Consider the following 15,922-nt stretch of genomic DNA (forward strand, 5'->3'; position numbering starts at 1 on the left):
GTTTATCTATAAAAGGCTTTTGTCTATTCAGATACAGTGTAAATGTGTGAATGTGGTGTGAAATAAGAGTAAAGGCTGGTCGTTCTGTATATGGTAAACAGCCGGTCTCAGGTATTTGCCTGCTGATGGAGACATATGCATCTGAATGGAGCCCCTCCATCTGCGTCACAAGTAAAAACATCTCCTTCATTCATTCTGACACCTGGGCCTGTTCAGACAGGGACAATGCTGAAGGGTCCTCCAATTTCAGAGCTGCTGAAATTTCCAATTTCAGAGCTGCTTTCTGGGAAATTACACCTTATGTAAGAGTGGGACGGATCCGGAGATATAAGCTCCTCTGCTGAGGAGAAGAAGACAGTGAGAGGATGGAGGGAACAACACTGCTTACACTGACCTTGGCGTTGTGTTTGGTGCTTTGTAATGGAGCTCCACCCAGCATCATACAGGAACCCACACCTACAGAAGAGCAAGAAGCAGCTGAGGTAATAACTTCTGCTAACACTTTCTGTAAATCCTGCATTCATAATGCATTGTGATACCTTATAATGACTGGTATGAGCTTGTATATACTCAAGTATTTTCAGTATAGATACAAACAAAATACATTATAGAGTACAAGCATGTGACATTATAAAGACAGGCTTTCCTTTTTCTGTTGTTCTAATGGTAATCTTTTTTTTTCAGGCCTACCTGAAGCAATTCTACTCAAACTCTAAGATTTCTGCTTCTTCCACTGGGAGACGAGTGAACACGGAGGACTTTGAGACTGTTCTGAAGAAAATGCAGGAGTTCTTTGGGCTGGAGGTGACCGGCAAGCTGGACACAAACACCATAAACGTGATGAAAAAGCCACGCTGTGGAGTTTCTGATGCATCTAATTTTGGCCATTTCCAAGGCAAGCCCAAATGGCAGAAGAAAACCATCACATACAGGTAAACATTAGTTCCAGTGATACATCTCTCTCACTCTGAGTAAATTCTCCTTTTAATGGAAACTTTGTATTCCAAGACTAGGCTTAATCTCTTTCTGGGACACTGGAGGAACTGTGTTCTCTGGAATGATGATGCACCATCCAGTATTTTGGGAGAGATTTAGGGATGAGTTGGGATCATCCAGTGTCCTGACCTCAATAATGCTCTTGTCATTGAAAGAAATAAAATTGTCATAGCAATGCTTTTGTATTTTTGGAAAGCGGCCATCACAATACTTTTGTCCATATAGTTTATGTATTTTAATACATGTGATTGTACTGATGACATTACAGCGTTTCGCACTTTGAGCCACCTCTAAAGCACCTCAAACTTTACACATGCATTTCTGAACAAGCTGTGAGATACAGAAGCAGCATCTGAAGTGAAAGAAGCATGTAGACTGGGGAAGGAGAGTTAAATTGCAGGATTTTACATCAACATGGTTACAGAGTTGTTGTGAGCATTGTTTTTTTCCACGTCACAAAGATTCCATAGTGCGTGGTTGGCCATGATTGATACTTTTATCGTTTTTACATTTACTGGGGCATCATCATAATTCTGAAGCTTCTATATTAAAGTTCAAATATTATATAATGTTGCTTTATACTGACTTTTATTCATACCATCTACAAGACTGATATATAATACTCATTGCTTTACTATTGCTCCTCAGTGTATCTTTACATTCTGTATTGTTCTAATCTCATTTTAGAATAACTGAGTACACAACGGATCTGAGCCAGAGGGAAGTGGACGCCACCATCGCCCAGGCTTTTAAGCTCTACAGCGACGTCATTCCGCTAGACTTCAAGCAGATTTACAGCGGCACGGCCGACATCATGATTCTCTTCAAAGCCAGATGTAGGTGAACTCTCCACAGCCAGGGAATCAATCAGTTTTAATCAGTTTCTTTTATTTTGTTCTTCATGATGATTGAGCCAATAGAACTGGTCCACTGCCTTATTCAATGAATAAATCTGTCATTGCCATGTAAACCAAGCCATTCAGGTTGTGGGTTTGGTGTGAATTTATTGATTGTAGACAAAATTACACACTATATTCTGAGATGACCCATAACAACACAGCTATATATTCGTAACACTATATTATTCAACTCAGCAGTGAAGTTTTGAAATTTTACTGGTGGTAAAATAGTGGCAAATCATTTTTGTGTACCATTCTACAACACAAAGCTCATGTCCTTTTTTAAAAAAACGAATTTTAAAATATACATTGTAGGCCAAAACCAACTACCAAATCCAAAAATGGATTGTTTTACACCAAACCAACTATGAATGGCTTTGTTTTAGATTTTAACCGTTCAATTGTTTAAAAAGTCTAAGCTATTTCTTTAATATTATAGATATTTTATATGTTCATACGTGTTATGATAGTACTCCAATTGCAAAAGCCAGTGCCATTGAATAACAAAAGTACACTTTTGTCCAGATCATGGAGATTTTTACCCGTTCGATGGTCCCAGTGGAGTCTTAGCCCATGCCATGTCTCCAGCCCCGGATGAAGGAGGCGATACTCACTTTGATGAGGATGAGAGCTGGACACTGAGCTCCAGAGGTACAAACACACGAACACAGTTCACCCCCAGCAGTTAATTGACATTAACAACTTCAGATATAATTGTGATTGCTGTAAAGCTATAGATGTATATGGACACAATCTGTTTCAGGGATAAATCTGCTTCTGGTGGCTGCCCATGAGTTCGGTCATGCTCTCGGACTGGATCACTCAAAAGACCCCACTGCCCTCATGTACCCCACGTACCAGTATGTGAATACAAATGGATACAAGCTGCCATTGGACGACAAGAATGGTGTCCAGGCTCTTTATGGTGGATATAATTCATTTTTAATAGAAATTATTCAGTAAATTTAGAGTCAGTGGAGGGAAATATAGTATTTTTATATTGTACATTTATCTGAAGTTCTGTTTGAATGATCTGCTAGGTGCTCGTGAATCACCAAATCCTCCACTCAAGCCTGATCCTCAACCTCAGCCCAAACCAGAGCCAAAACCTCAGCCCAAACCAGAACCAAGACCAGAGCCTCCAACTAAAAACCCACCAGAGGCCTGCAGGAGGGACTTGGTGTTTGACGCTGCAACAAAAATAAAGGGGGAGCTGTATTTCTTCAAAAATGAGTAAGTTGCAAAAACATTAATGTTGCGTAATAATGTATATACATATGAGATCATCAAAAACTTCATTAGAAAGGCCCTGTTTATCTTATCATCCAAGCTCCATTATCTAATCACTCAGCCAATATGATGGGGCTCGACAACACCTTCCTTTTCCCACAAAAAAAGTGCTGCGCTGTTATGATACAAACGCGCCAAAGTCATAGCCCACTTGGCTTTTAAAGAGAATTTCAACTGGCACACTGATTGGTTTATTTTACCTTATGCGCAAATATATACTCATAATTAAATAAGAGAATTAGTACATGCCTTTAGTGTGTTTTGAGACTTGAAAGGCATATTTTTTGTGGCCTCAGGATTAGCAAAGACACACCGATGCGCCCTAAATCAGTTTTTAGCTGTTTAGCTCCATTGGGCGGTTTGCAGCAATTTTCGGGTATAACGAAGGAGATATGAATATGGTTAATCAGCCTGTTGGAAAGTTGGGTTAGCAGAGCTAGCTATTTAAGGGTCAATATCCACAGCAGTAGCTACTTCAGACTCCATTCACTTGAATACAATATGACAATAATTCATTTAATATGAAATGACTTGAAATTCTAACACACAGTCCCAAGAAACAAACTCTGTGAGGAGTGCATGGTGAAACAAGGTGGCTAGTGCTCCTAATAAAAATTTAATAATAATAAATATATGCAAAATATATGCAAATTCATATGAACGTATTTCTCTTCACTGTAAGGTACTACTGGAAGAAAACAGGCAGCAGGACCCTCAGGCAGATCAGAATTAAAGCCACGTGGCCCAGATTGACTTCAGTCGATGCAGCTTATGAGCTCAAATCGCGAGGCTTCACCTTCCTTTTCAAAGGTATGATTTAATTTGTTATTTTTTATGACTTGAATATTTAAAACAGACAGTATTATTATTTGAATTTGCTCTTAATTCCTGATATATTTGTTTGTGTTTGTGTGTGACTGTGCAGGTCAGCAGTACTGGACCGTAGGAGGCTACGTCTCTCCTCGCGCTTACCCTCAGCCCATCTCCCGGTTTGGCTTTCCTGCATCAGTGACTAAGGTCGACGCTGCGGTCCATGTGGAATCAACAGGCCGGACTTTGTTCTTTGTGGGCAGTAATTACTGGAGGTAATAAATCAGTAACTTAACAGGTTAATTCTGTTTATTTAAAGATTCTGTAGTAGTAGTGGTAGTTGTTGTATTATATAAATATTAGAGGTGACAATTAAAAGACAATTAAAAACTGTATAATATACAACAGAAAAATAATTGAGAGCTTTAATGGATGAAATAAACTCTAGCTCCATATTCCGCTTTCAACAACTTGTATGTGTGTGTGTGTGTAATCAATATATAAATATAAACAAAAAGTAACCTATTTTCTGAACTCAGCATTACATCAAAGTTTCCAGATTAATTGCATGTGTTACCGCATTAATGTTGACAACACTAATAAATATGTGTCTTTTTATATTTGCTTAGCTTCAATGAGAGAACTGGAAAAATGGACCCGGGTTTCCCCAAATCCATCCAGCAAGATTTCCCTGGCATCGGCTCCAGGGTGGATGCTGCTTTTGAAAACTTTGGTAAATACAGTAAAACTAGTACATTGATAAATACTATTTAAAAGTCCCACACATACCGTATTTTTTCGTACTATAATGCACACTGGATTATAAGGCGCACTATCAAAAATGTCTATTATGTGGTCTATTTTCACACATAAGGCGCACTGGATTATAAGGCACATTAGGCGACACTACAATGTTTTCTTTCTAATTCAGCAGGTCTCACTGATGGGTGGTGGTGGGGGGGTACGTTAACTAAGTAAAGTAAAGCTAAGCTAAGTGAACAAAACTGTAAAACTAAAGAAAAAAACACTTTCTTTTAAAGTAAAACGAGCGCTGGATATTAATCTACACACATTTCTCTCCTGAAAACTGTTTATTTGGCGCTTCCATTTATTTACAGTAAGCTAATATTATCTAATTTCTCCAGCACTAAGGCTGGAGCATTAGCATTAGCTGCTAACTGCTAACTGCTCAACAGTGCAACACTGAGGAGCACTGAGCCAGGGCAATGAAAGAGCGAGTGTTTAGCATGGTTAGCTAATGCTAATGTTGCTCCAGTGTTTATGGAGAACTAAACTGAAACTCCTGTGTACTCCTGTGTGGTTTTACTTCTCTTTAATGCCTGATTGGTAGAATTCATTATAAGGGGCAGTGTCAATTTTTGGGAAAATTAAAGGATTTTAAGGATTTTAAGTGCGCCTTAAAGTGCAGAAACTATGGTACACCGTAATACAGTTCATGTACAAACACATTTATAACCTTTATAACCTGCTATAATTTTATTTTTCTTTATTTTTTAGGTTATCTTTACTTCTCCAATGGCGCCCAGCAATCAGAGTACGAGTACAGCTCCAGAAAAGTCCAACGGGTTCTTCTGAATTACGGATGGTTGAACTGCTACTAAACTCAGTGTTAAGCTGAACAGATATGTGTTAGGTCTGACCATCACATCTGATCTCAATGTTCAGTATTAGTCTACTAGTTATTATTTTGTTAGTGTTAGTATTTTTATATTATTGAAGAACATACAATGTATCCTGTATCTGTACTGTGATTTTTTTCTGTAAATAGAATGTATGTGTATAATTTTTTTTATATCTTTTTTTAAACAACAACCTTTTACACAAATGATACATTTCTATTAAATATGCCTACATGCATACAATGAGTCGTTTTTTTTATGTTTTCATTTGGAAAAACGTGAACATACTGTGAACAAATTCTCTCCAATATCATATTGATAAAACATATTTATTGTGTATTATTTTTGCACATGCTAATATGAATGTTTTTTGTTGTACTCATAAAGACTATCTAACATCTAACTAATGTGAATCACAATGTTAACTTTGTGTCAATTTTTGTGATGAATGGACCAATCGAAATTCTTGGAATAAAATCTTTTGCAAATCTACTTTTAAAGTAAATGTAAAAAATTAAATACTTTTAAATCTACTAACAATTCAATGTTAGTGTTTTTCCACCTATAATTAAGTTAAGTTAATTCTAACCCTAACATGTGGAAAGATTATGAAATAAAACAAATTAATTCAGTGATTAAAGACGCATGTCCCAATACACCTCTTCTCATTCAATGTGTTTTCTTTCTTTTTATAATTTTTTACATTGTAAATTAATATCCTGTGTTAAACAAACTAGAATATGTTTTATGTTTGGATTCTTCTAAGTAGCACATTTATCTTTAAGGACAGATCTGCACACTCTTGGTATGTTAATCTCAGTGTCTATATGAGGTAGAGTCACCTGAAATAGTTTTCTGATTCCTTATGTGTCTCTTGTCTTCTTGTCTTTAATATTAAGAATTGTTTTTACGATATTTCTTTCTCTAAAGAAATAAAAAGAAAAAATGTTAAATAAAACAGTGTTTAAACCTTTGACTGGTACTCTTTTTTATTAAATAATAATAAACTAATAGACTAAGAAAAAATCACATTGAAAACCAGAAACAAGAAAAAAAAGCACTAAAATCTCAAAATCAAGAAGTAAGTAAGTAAACAAAAATAGAGGCAGAGGAAGTGTGACCTGAAAAGTTATTTTTTTCTTAAAGATATTGTAAGGTTTATAAAAGATAGATACGATTGTAGCTTTTTATAGTTTTTAACTTTAGTATTATAATAAGGTTGACAATAAAAGATTAATTTATCAAAAATATAAAGAATATACTCACTTTTAAAGTGAATGTGTTTTTTCCCTAAATTCCAAAATATATCTATAGATATTGTTTGTAAAATTAAGTATAGTTTTTTCTACACGCTCATATTTTATTGTGTATAATTATTATAATTATTATTTTTAATGAATTGCCTAAAACGCATAAAAATAATAATAACACAAACTACGATATCCCACTAAACATCCACTATAGACTACAATACCCATGATGCTCCTGGCCAGACGTGACGCGAGGCGCACACACCTCTCGTTGTGATTGGCTGTTGCTTTAAAAGCGTCGGTCGGTTCGTCCTTGTGTAGTGTTTTATCAGTATGTCGTCCTCAGCGCTGCTCTCCTGTCAGCTGGGCAGACAGCTGGTGAGTACAGGCAGGTACCTGCAGGAGCCGCGGGCTGTGGTCCTGTGGTACCGCGGGTCGATACGGTGTGTTGGTTTAGCGGGCTGGGCTGTGTTAGAGCTGTGTTAGAGCTGTGTGAGTTAGGTTAGCTGTGTGTGCTAACTTTAGCTGCAGGCCTGCTGCTCCAGGCTCCTGCAGCAGCTGCAGGGTTATGGCTGCTGTTACTTTAATAACCCTTAAACTGTGTGATATAAAGCTAGTTAACCCGTTTTATTGGCTGTTCTGTAAGTAAGAGATGGTTTGGGTTGGCCAATTGTTCTTTATAGCTTCTCCCAAATACAGAAACATGATTTTAATCCTCTCTAATTGCAGACACACAAGTTCCTGTGCAGGTCCTTCGCCTCTCGTCCTTCTCTAAATGTGAGTACTGTTAATTAAGTTACACAGTGATACACAGTGTTTTACTGTCTTTATTAGCTGTTAACATTACACTGGCTCATTATAAACAGTGTACTAATCATTTAATCATTCAAAACCTAGGCATAGTCCAGTTATTAAGTTATCTGTAATTGAAAGTCATTTAAAGTGATCTTGGGTGAAGGAGAAACTGCTGCTAACTGTGATTTCAGTATGTTACTAAGTACAGTTCTTGGTCAGCAAAGATCCACCATATTTGAGGTATAGTTACTGTGCAGTAAAAGTACGAGAAACACATACTTCTTTAATCTTTAGAGAAATCTGATTTAAAACTGCCTGAAAGGCTGCATCCAGCCTCTTAACATTACCCTAATATTACAGATATTTTAATTTACAGCACATGCGTTTACAGCTGTGAACACTTAAAAAGATCTGCACGTGTTTATCCACTATTTGAGTTTTAATAAAGAATAGGTCTTTCATTTTCAGACCCCAAAACTCTGGTAAGACTGTGTCTTGGACATCAGGCAGTGTTTCCTTAATCATTCTATGTAATAACTTTGAGTTTTTAGCAGTTCAGATGTCTAACAACATGTGCTTAGAACCCTAAGCTGTACAATGTTACATTTTCCTCTAATTTAATCACGAGTTTTCTAAAAGAACAAAACAAAACACAATAAGTACTAATTAATGTATGCCAGACAGAATACAAATAGTAGCTGGTTGAAATATATGATAAAAAATTAAGGGGTAACACTTAGGTAATGCACATATTCTGTATAAGTTGTGCAAATGGGTAATAAATAGGTAATTATTCATCTATCATATTGTATCATGAATTCCATTCACTGTGTGTGTTTGTGCATCAGTGTGTCAGTCAACTGGAGGCTTCCTAAAAGTATCACAACAGTTTTTAGTGTGAATAAAGTATGTAGAGTTATAAATAACCTCTTCAGATATCTGCTTCTCTTCACTATTTCTATCATTGAATAATGTTGACACAATTATTTCTCTATAATCTAGAAGTTTGTCACGACACAACTCTATAAATAACTTTGTTTACATATTAAACATTTAATTACGTATTCTACCTTATATAAAGGGGATTTTTTTTCAGGAAATTCTTAATTGTCTCCATTAGAAAGTGAATTAATCTTCCTTGTATTATTTTTATTCATTTAGGAAGTCGTCATTGTCAGTGCGGTTCGGACCCCTATTGGGTCTTTTCGAGGGAGTCTCGCTTCAGTCCCTGCAACTAAACTGGGCTCCATCGCCATCAAAGGAGCAGTGGAGCAGGCAGGTAAGATAAAGCCCACCTGACTCTGCTTAGAAAACACTAAAGCTGTTCACGTTTACTGGAATGATTTTACTACATGTGTGGAAGTACCGGTAAGTGAAATTCACACTGTGCTGTTTTCTCTGTTTGCTGTAGGAATTCCTCTGGAGGAGGTGAAGGAGGTGTACATGGGCAATGTGCTGCAGGCAGGAGAAGGACAAGCGCCGACCAGACAAGCTCTCCTAGGAGCTGGTAAATTTTTTGACACAACATGCCACCACAAATAAGCCACAAAAAAATTTCAAGATGGAAATAAAACGCAATAGCTGATTAAGTGTGCTTGATTATTGATTATTAAAATATAATTACATTTGCTATACATAACCTGTAAATACCTTGCAATAACATAAATGTTTTGTGATCAAAAATATATAGATATATTATATATAATATATTGATAATATATATAATATGTTTCTATAATTATCTACACCTAATAAATATCTTATTTATTTTTCTATATGGACCTACAAATGAAAAAAAAAAGTAACATCTGCAGCTACCATTGTATTCTTTCAGAATAGGAAGGAATGCATAAAGAAATATAGCACTTGGCATGTTCTCCTCCACCAGTCTTACACACTGCTTTTGGATAACTTTATGCCTTTACTCCTGGTGCAAATATTCAAGCAGTTCAGCTTGGTTTGATGGCTTGTGATCATCCATCTTCCTCTTGATTATATTCCAGAAGTTTCCAATTTGGTAAAATTAAAGAAACTCATCATTTTAAAGTGGTCTCTTTTTATTTATTTTTTTCAGATCTGAGTAATAAAAAATATCAGCACCGGTTTTAGATGCTGAAAAAGATGACTCGTTTCTTGTTGTCTTGTTTTCATGACTCCCTGGTGATGTTTGTTATTCTGTACATTATGTTTTTACAGGCCTGCCTCTCTCCACTCCAGCAACAACCATTAACAAAGTGTGTGCCTCTGGCATGAAGTCCGTCATGTTGGCTTCTCAGAGCCTGATGTGCGGACACCAGGTAATTCACTCTTCACCTGCTTGGATGATCCGCCTGACCTGTAGAGGGTCTCATCACTGACATGTTTATTTAATGATGTTTTGCAGGATGTGATGGTGGCTGGTGGCATGGAGAGCATGTCTCAGGTTCCGTACGTGATGTCCAGAGAGGCTCCTCCTTACGGAGGCGTGAAAATGGAGGATCTTATCGTAAAGGACGGTCTGACTGACGTGTACAACAAATTCCACATGGTACTGGACCTTTTGTCCTCTTAAACAAATTTGACATGCTGTTAGACCTTTGTCCTATAAACCTAATTCCTCATGGAATCGAACCCTTGTCCTCTAAAATAAATTCCACATGACGTTCGACCTTTCTGAACCAAATATTGATGCTGTTGTCCTCTGTCTGTTAACCTTTTAATGTCCCTTCACTACCCGAGGTATCTGCTTTATCTGTTTTAGGGCAACTGTGCCGAGAACACAGCAAAAAACAGCAGCATTTCCAGAGAGGAGCAGGACGCTTATGCTATCAACTCGTACACACGCAGCAAAGCAGCCTGGGAGTCAGGAATCCTGGCCAAGGAAGTGATTCCAGTGAGCATCCCACAAAGAGGTCAGCTCAACTGCTCAATCCTTCCACTCTAGGAGCTTTCCCTTCATTGTATTTGAGTCCAGCCAACTAACCATATCAACCATTTCTCGTTTTTGTCATTTATTTAAATATTATTATATAATTATATAATTGAAAAATTACAACATGCTTAAATTCATGAAGAAAAAGCTTGGATTCATTTCTTAAAAAGGGGAAAAGAAATGGTTGATTATTTGTTAAAAGGGGTCATTCTCTAAAACTGTCAGATAGGGCCGCAGCATTTTAGTTTTAGTGTGTTCAGTTAGTCTTTTTATTTTATTTTTTTTATATATTTAGATATCAGATATATTTTCTATTTGTTGAAATTAAGAAATATATACTGTGTGTTTTTTGGTTTTGGCTATATCATCTAGCCATACTGTCCACTAATACTCCTTACTACTTTAAAAACTTAAGATTTTTAAATTATTTGTTTAAAGTTAAACAAATCAGCAACATTAGACTAATGTCTTTGTTGCTTTATCACTGGATGTAGACTGTAACTTAAAAAATACTTGCGTCTTTTGTTCCAAAACTCCATTCAGCTCTGTTAAGAAATTTAGTTTTGGGTTTCTAGATTAAAGTAATACTGTAAATCTCTTAAAACTAGTTTAAAACTACATTAATTTGTAAATACTATACAAATAAACATCTGGAGCCACATTTTAAAATGGTCATTTTTGATATAGCCTGCGATTTGATTATTGTGCTTGTGTACATTACAATATCGATACTGAAACATATTGAAATATCGAAGTACTGAAATATGTTGGCAGCCCTATTCTGATATGCTGTCTATATTTACATGATTTTATAATGAAGAAAACAGCATGGCTAACTCCCCTACTCTCTAACACTGCTTTTATTTCTCAATCCAGGCAAGCCAGACATTGTGGTGAAAGAGGATGAAGAATGGAGGAAGGTTGATTTCAGCAAGGTGCCCAAACTGAAAGCAGTCTTCCAGAGGGAGAACGGTATGAGTCGTGATTTCTGAATTGGCTGAGTTTGTATGAAATAGCAGCTTTAACACTGTTTTTAATGGGTGTAAATTTGCTTGCAGGCACAGTAACAGCAGCTAATGCGAGCACACTGAACGATGGGGCTGCTGCGGTCGTCCTGATGACTGCAGATGCTGCCAAGAGGCTTAATGTCAAGCCATTGGCCAGGATTGTAGGTTGGTGATATTTTGAGTATTCTGAAAAAAAAAAAAAAAAACTAGAATCCTGCAATCTGAGCTGGTTATTTGTGGTCAGGATGGATAATTCAGGTAAAACAATTTTCCATATGCAAACAAAGATAGTGTTGGCTGGTTGATGAAAGGCCTAGATTGTGGGCAGTATATTGAAATGACCATCCAGCATCTCTCAGCCCTAAAATGATGTGCCAAAGTCTGTAAACTGTCCAACATGTCTTAGTGTCTTGTAGAGGCATATCTTTCAGTAAGCTGTCTTCCACCAAGAGGTGCACTACCTAAATGTAGCATCTTAAGTTTCTTTTTTTTTTTGAGCAGGGAAAAGCACTTTTACACCATGTTGTGTGTAGTATGATCAGAACGTTCATGCTAGTCCGTCCCTGGCTAGTCAAGAGCTAGGCTACTAAGCTAGTTTATCCCATAGACTGTGTATAACTGGACAGAGCATTGTCTCTCAAAAGTGAAGTCACCACAGGTCGCGCGCCCCCTGCTGTTCGGTTTCAGAACAGGTTTCAGAGTGTAACCCGTCCCCATAGGTTTCAATGGCAAAACGAACAACTTTCAATCATATTTTTTTCTAATATACTGTATAATATACTGTATTATACCTCCTTTACTTAAATGCAGCAGCTAGTGTAACCTCTTCTTATATTGTCACATTTTTAAATGCGCACAGAATTCGTTTTTAAAAACGTTATTCAACTCTAATCAAAAAAGGTGTGGTTATTGTAAAAGGGCTGGTTATGGGCGGGACCAATAACAGACCGTCAGCTCCGCTCCGCTCCGCTCTGCAGCCTGTGACCTCAGGGGCGGAGTTATTCAAATGAGTAGGCTGCTCTCCACAGTCTTTCTCCCTCCTCTGGACTCTACTGCGCAGACTCGGGTTTCAGGATCTCCAACATGGCGGAAGATTTTGGCTACATTTTCATTGAATGAATGGGAACAGCGACACGGCGTCCATCCTTTTTACAGTCTCTAGTTTATCCAGTTTTGCTCATTCAGCAGGGTATTCATTCTTAATTAAGCTGTTTACAACACATTCCATTACATGCGTCCTCTACTAACCCAATATGAAGTCATTATCTGTGTGGACTCTCTGCCCATAGCCAGGCTGGGTTTCTTTTAATGGCTCTAATTTAATTGTTGTCTTCGTCTTAATTTTCAGCTTTTGCTGATGCTGCTGTTGCTCCCATCGATTTCCCCATCGCTCCGGCGTATGCAGTCCCCAAGGTGACCTAATGGCTGTTTGTTCTCATTCTGTTTGTCGAGATAAAGTATCTACTGTTATGTCAGCTTGTTCAGTCTGCTCTATACAGAGTCCTGTGTCTGTCGTAGGTGCTTGAGGCTGCTGGTGTTAAGAAGGACGACATTGCCATGTGGGAGATAAACGAGGCCTTCAGCGTGGTGGTCCTGGCTAATATTAAGATGCTGGATATCGACCCCAGCAAAGTCAATGTTAACGGAGGAGCAGTGTCTCTCGGACACCCTATTGGGTAATAAACTGTCAATTATGTTATTTTGCAAAAAAAAAAAAAAATTAGGGGAATACTTCTGTGCTTGGCATAAGTTAACATGAGTTAGATTTTTATTAATGTTAGATGCTGACTATTAGATGCCATCTTTTGTCAATTACCATCAGTTTGCATCAAAGAAGTATGACACTATCTTCTGTATTTACCAATAACAATAATAATAAACTTATGACTCAAAATGTTCTTTTAATAGACGTCAATGAGCAGCAGCTGTGTTCTAAAGATAATATATAGTTCAATAGATTTACTTGTTGCTCTTTAGCCAGAAGTCCAAAAACAGTGAACCTAAAAAGTAAAACCAAAACCACACTTGCACTTTTGCAGTTTGACCCAACATTTGAAAATAAAGGACTAAAAATGTGGTCAGCACAGCATCTGTTGGCTGATGTATCAGAGCTGGGGATCCAGCACTTTCCTTTTTTTTTTTTTCTTTTTTTTTCCCCTCATCCAGAATATTTAAATAAAACAGAAATCACAATCACAATGGTCATAAACATGTTGACTTTATTGTACACTTTGCTTGTATAAAAAAAGTCTTGTTTAATTTTATCTTCTATGATATAAAATGCTTTTAGTATAAAATATGCTATTATGAAGTTAAAAAAATGTAATTGTATCTTATGGTCAAATTGGATTTTATTACATATTGGGGTTTTTAGTATATTAAATGCTAATTTTATACTTAGAAATACAAGCTTTTCTGTTAGTTCTGAAGAAGCAAGATATATACAGAAGTACAAATATATATATATATATATATATATATATATATATATATATATATATATATATATATATATATATATATATATATATATATATATATATATATATACACATTGTGTTATTTATTTATTTTTATAATATTTATTTTAATGCTTTTTTTTCCAGAATGTCTGGGGCGAGGATTGTTGGACACATGGCACACAATCTAAAGTCCGGACAGTACGGCCTGGCAGGAATCTGCAATGGAGGAGGAGGAGCCTCTTCTATTATCATCCAGAAATATTAGGCTGCTCACTCGGTCTGTATTTACTGGCTCTGTTAGGTCACTGTTTAGCAAGACCCATTGTACAGTTATAAAAAAAAAAAGTTAAAATTCAGTATAAATCAAAAAGCAGATAACACCATTTTTATCTTCGATGTTTGATAATCAGCAGCCTTAATTCTGACGGCTTGGTTACTGTTACTGTCACTCCCAGCTGATCACTCCTTTCCCTTCATTAGAAAATTTAGTTATTTTTTGGGAATATTTTAAACATTAGTGATGGAATGTTATTTTTACTGAGTGTTATTTAAACCATGATCAGTTTTGTTTTGGGTGTCTCAATAACTGTAAATGTCCCATATCAATGAAATGTTCATGTTTTGGGGCTGCAATAAAAAAAGAGATTTGTAATTAAGTGTTTCTGTGATTTAGCAAATTATAATTATATTAAATAATATTAAATAACCAAAATCACTATAATTTAAAACATATCTTCCATAATTCCCTATAAAGTAGAGAGTGTTTAATGTATATTTTATCTCTACCACTAGATGGTGCCACAGCACTGTGGCCCAGTCTGTTTTAAAAGGACTAATGGTTGCTGGTTAAAGAACCAAAGCTTCAGGAACATGAAATATGACTCATGCAGGAAAATTATTCTTGCAATACATTCAGTTCTAGCAGGTCTGCCCTTATCAGTTATCATCTAATCAGGATAATATTTGGTTTGTTTCTTTTGTTTCTTCATTATTTGTCATTTTGTTTCCACCAATTTTCTATGAATTGGTCTTTTAGATGTCTAGCTCCTATCCTTTGTTGGGGTTTCTGAATATAAAAGCCTATAGCATCATTAGGGTACATAAGTGTTAACAAATCCTGGAGTCATTAAGGGTCAGCCTCTAAAATATAAATAAATAAATAAAATAATTTAGATATACAGCCCTGGAAAATAAAAAGAGACCACTTTTAAAAATGCTACGTTTCTTTGATTTTACCAAATTGAAAACTTCCGGTATATAATCAAGAGGAAGATGGATGATCACAAGCCATCAAACCAAACTGAACTGCTTGAATTTGTGCACCAGGAGTGAGTAGCATAAAGTTATCCAAAAGCAGTGTGTAAGACTGGCGGAGGAGAACATGATGCCAAGATGCATGAAAACTATTCCACAGTTATTCAGTCGCTACACACACACTCTCTCTCTCTCTATTCATTCTCAGTGGGCAAATTTATTCTCTTCATCATCATTCAGAAATGCACTTCGTTCTTTCTCCCAGTTTTGTGTAACAGAAAATCCTGTCAAACATTAACAGAATGTGAAAACTCAAACACAACAGAAAAGAAGGGTTTCTGTGGTTTAGAACCATAAAAACTCTCCATTTAAGTTTGAAAACACTGTGATGACTCACCTGAGCCTGGTTTGGCAGTCTTAAAACCTCCTTAAGTGTGGAGAAGCGTGGAGTATCTAAGGGAATGATCTTTGTGCTGTGATTGTGATGGTGGTGCGTTTAGAAAACTTTGGGTGTTTATTAACTTCCTTTATTAACCCTTCCTCTTGGAACAGAGTTACAAGGTGAAGGGGTGAAATCTTCTCTCTAATAATGGGGACAACCCTGCTGC

The 15,922-nt window shown here is 36.5% G+C and overlaps 2 protein-coding genes across 2 annotated transcripts; both read left to right on the forward strand.

The window, feature by feature from the left end:
• Positions 1–307: 307 nt before the first annotated feature.
• mmp30 (matrix metallopeptidase 30) lies at positions 308–6,609 on the forward strand. Its single transcript, XM_015604656.3, has 10 exons — positions 308–482; positions 685–932; positions 1,684–1,832; positions 2,421–2,546; positions 2,659–2,820; positions 2,936–3,128; positions 3,868–3,995; positions 4,111–4,270; positions 4,625–4,728; positions 5,514–6,609. The coding sequence occupies exons 1-10, from the start codon at positions 366–368 to the stop codon at positions 5,615–5,617; spliced, it is 1,491 nt and encodes a 496-aa protein (XP_015460142.3). The 5' UTR covers positions 308–365; the 3' UTR covers positions 5,618–6,609.
• Positions 6,610–7,159: 550 nt separating this feature from the next.
• On the forward strand, positions 7,160–15,197 carry acat1 (acetyl-CoA acetyltransferase 1). Its single transcript, XM_007244735.3, has 12 exons — positions 7,160–7,263; positions 7,615–7,662; positions 8,842–8,959; positions 9,092–9,187; positions 9,877–9,977; positions 10,064–10,207; positions 10,421–10,571; positions 11,468–11,563; positions 11,650–11,763; positions 12,947–13,011; positions 13,117–13,274; positions 14,205–15,197. The coding sequence occupies exons 1-12, from the start codon at positions 7,219–7,221 to the stop codon at positions 14,323–14,325; spliced, it is 1,257 nt and encodes a 418-aa protein (XP_007244797.3). The 5' UTR covers positions 7,160–7,218; the 3' UTR covers positions 14,326–15,197.
• Positions 15,198–15,922: the final 725 nt, after the last annotated feature.

Source organism: Astyanax mexicanus, chromosome 20 (genome assembly GCF_023375975.1).
Source record: "Astyanax mexicanus isolate ESR-SI-001 chromosome 20, AstMex3_surface, whole genome shotgun sequence".
Lineage (NCBI taxonomy): Eukaryota > Metazoa > Chordata > Actinopteri > Characiformes > Acestrorhamphidae > Astyanax > Astyanax mexicanus.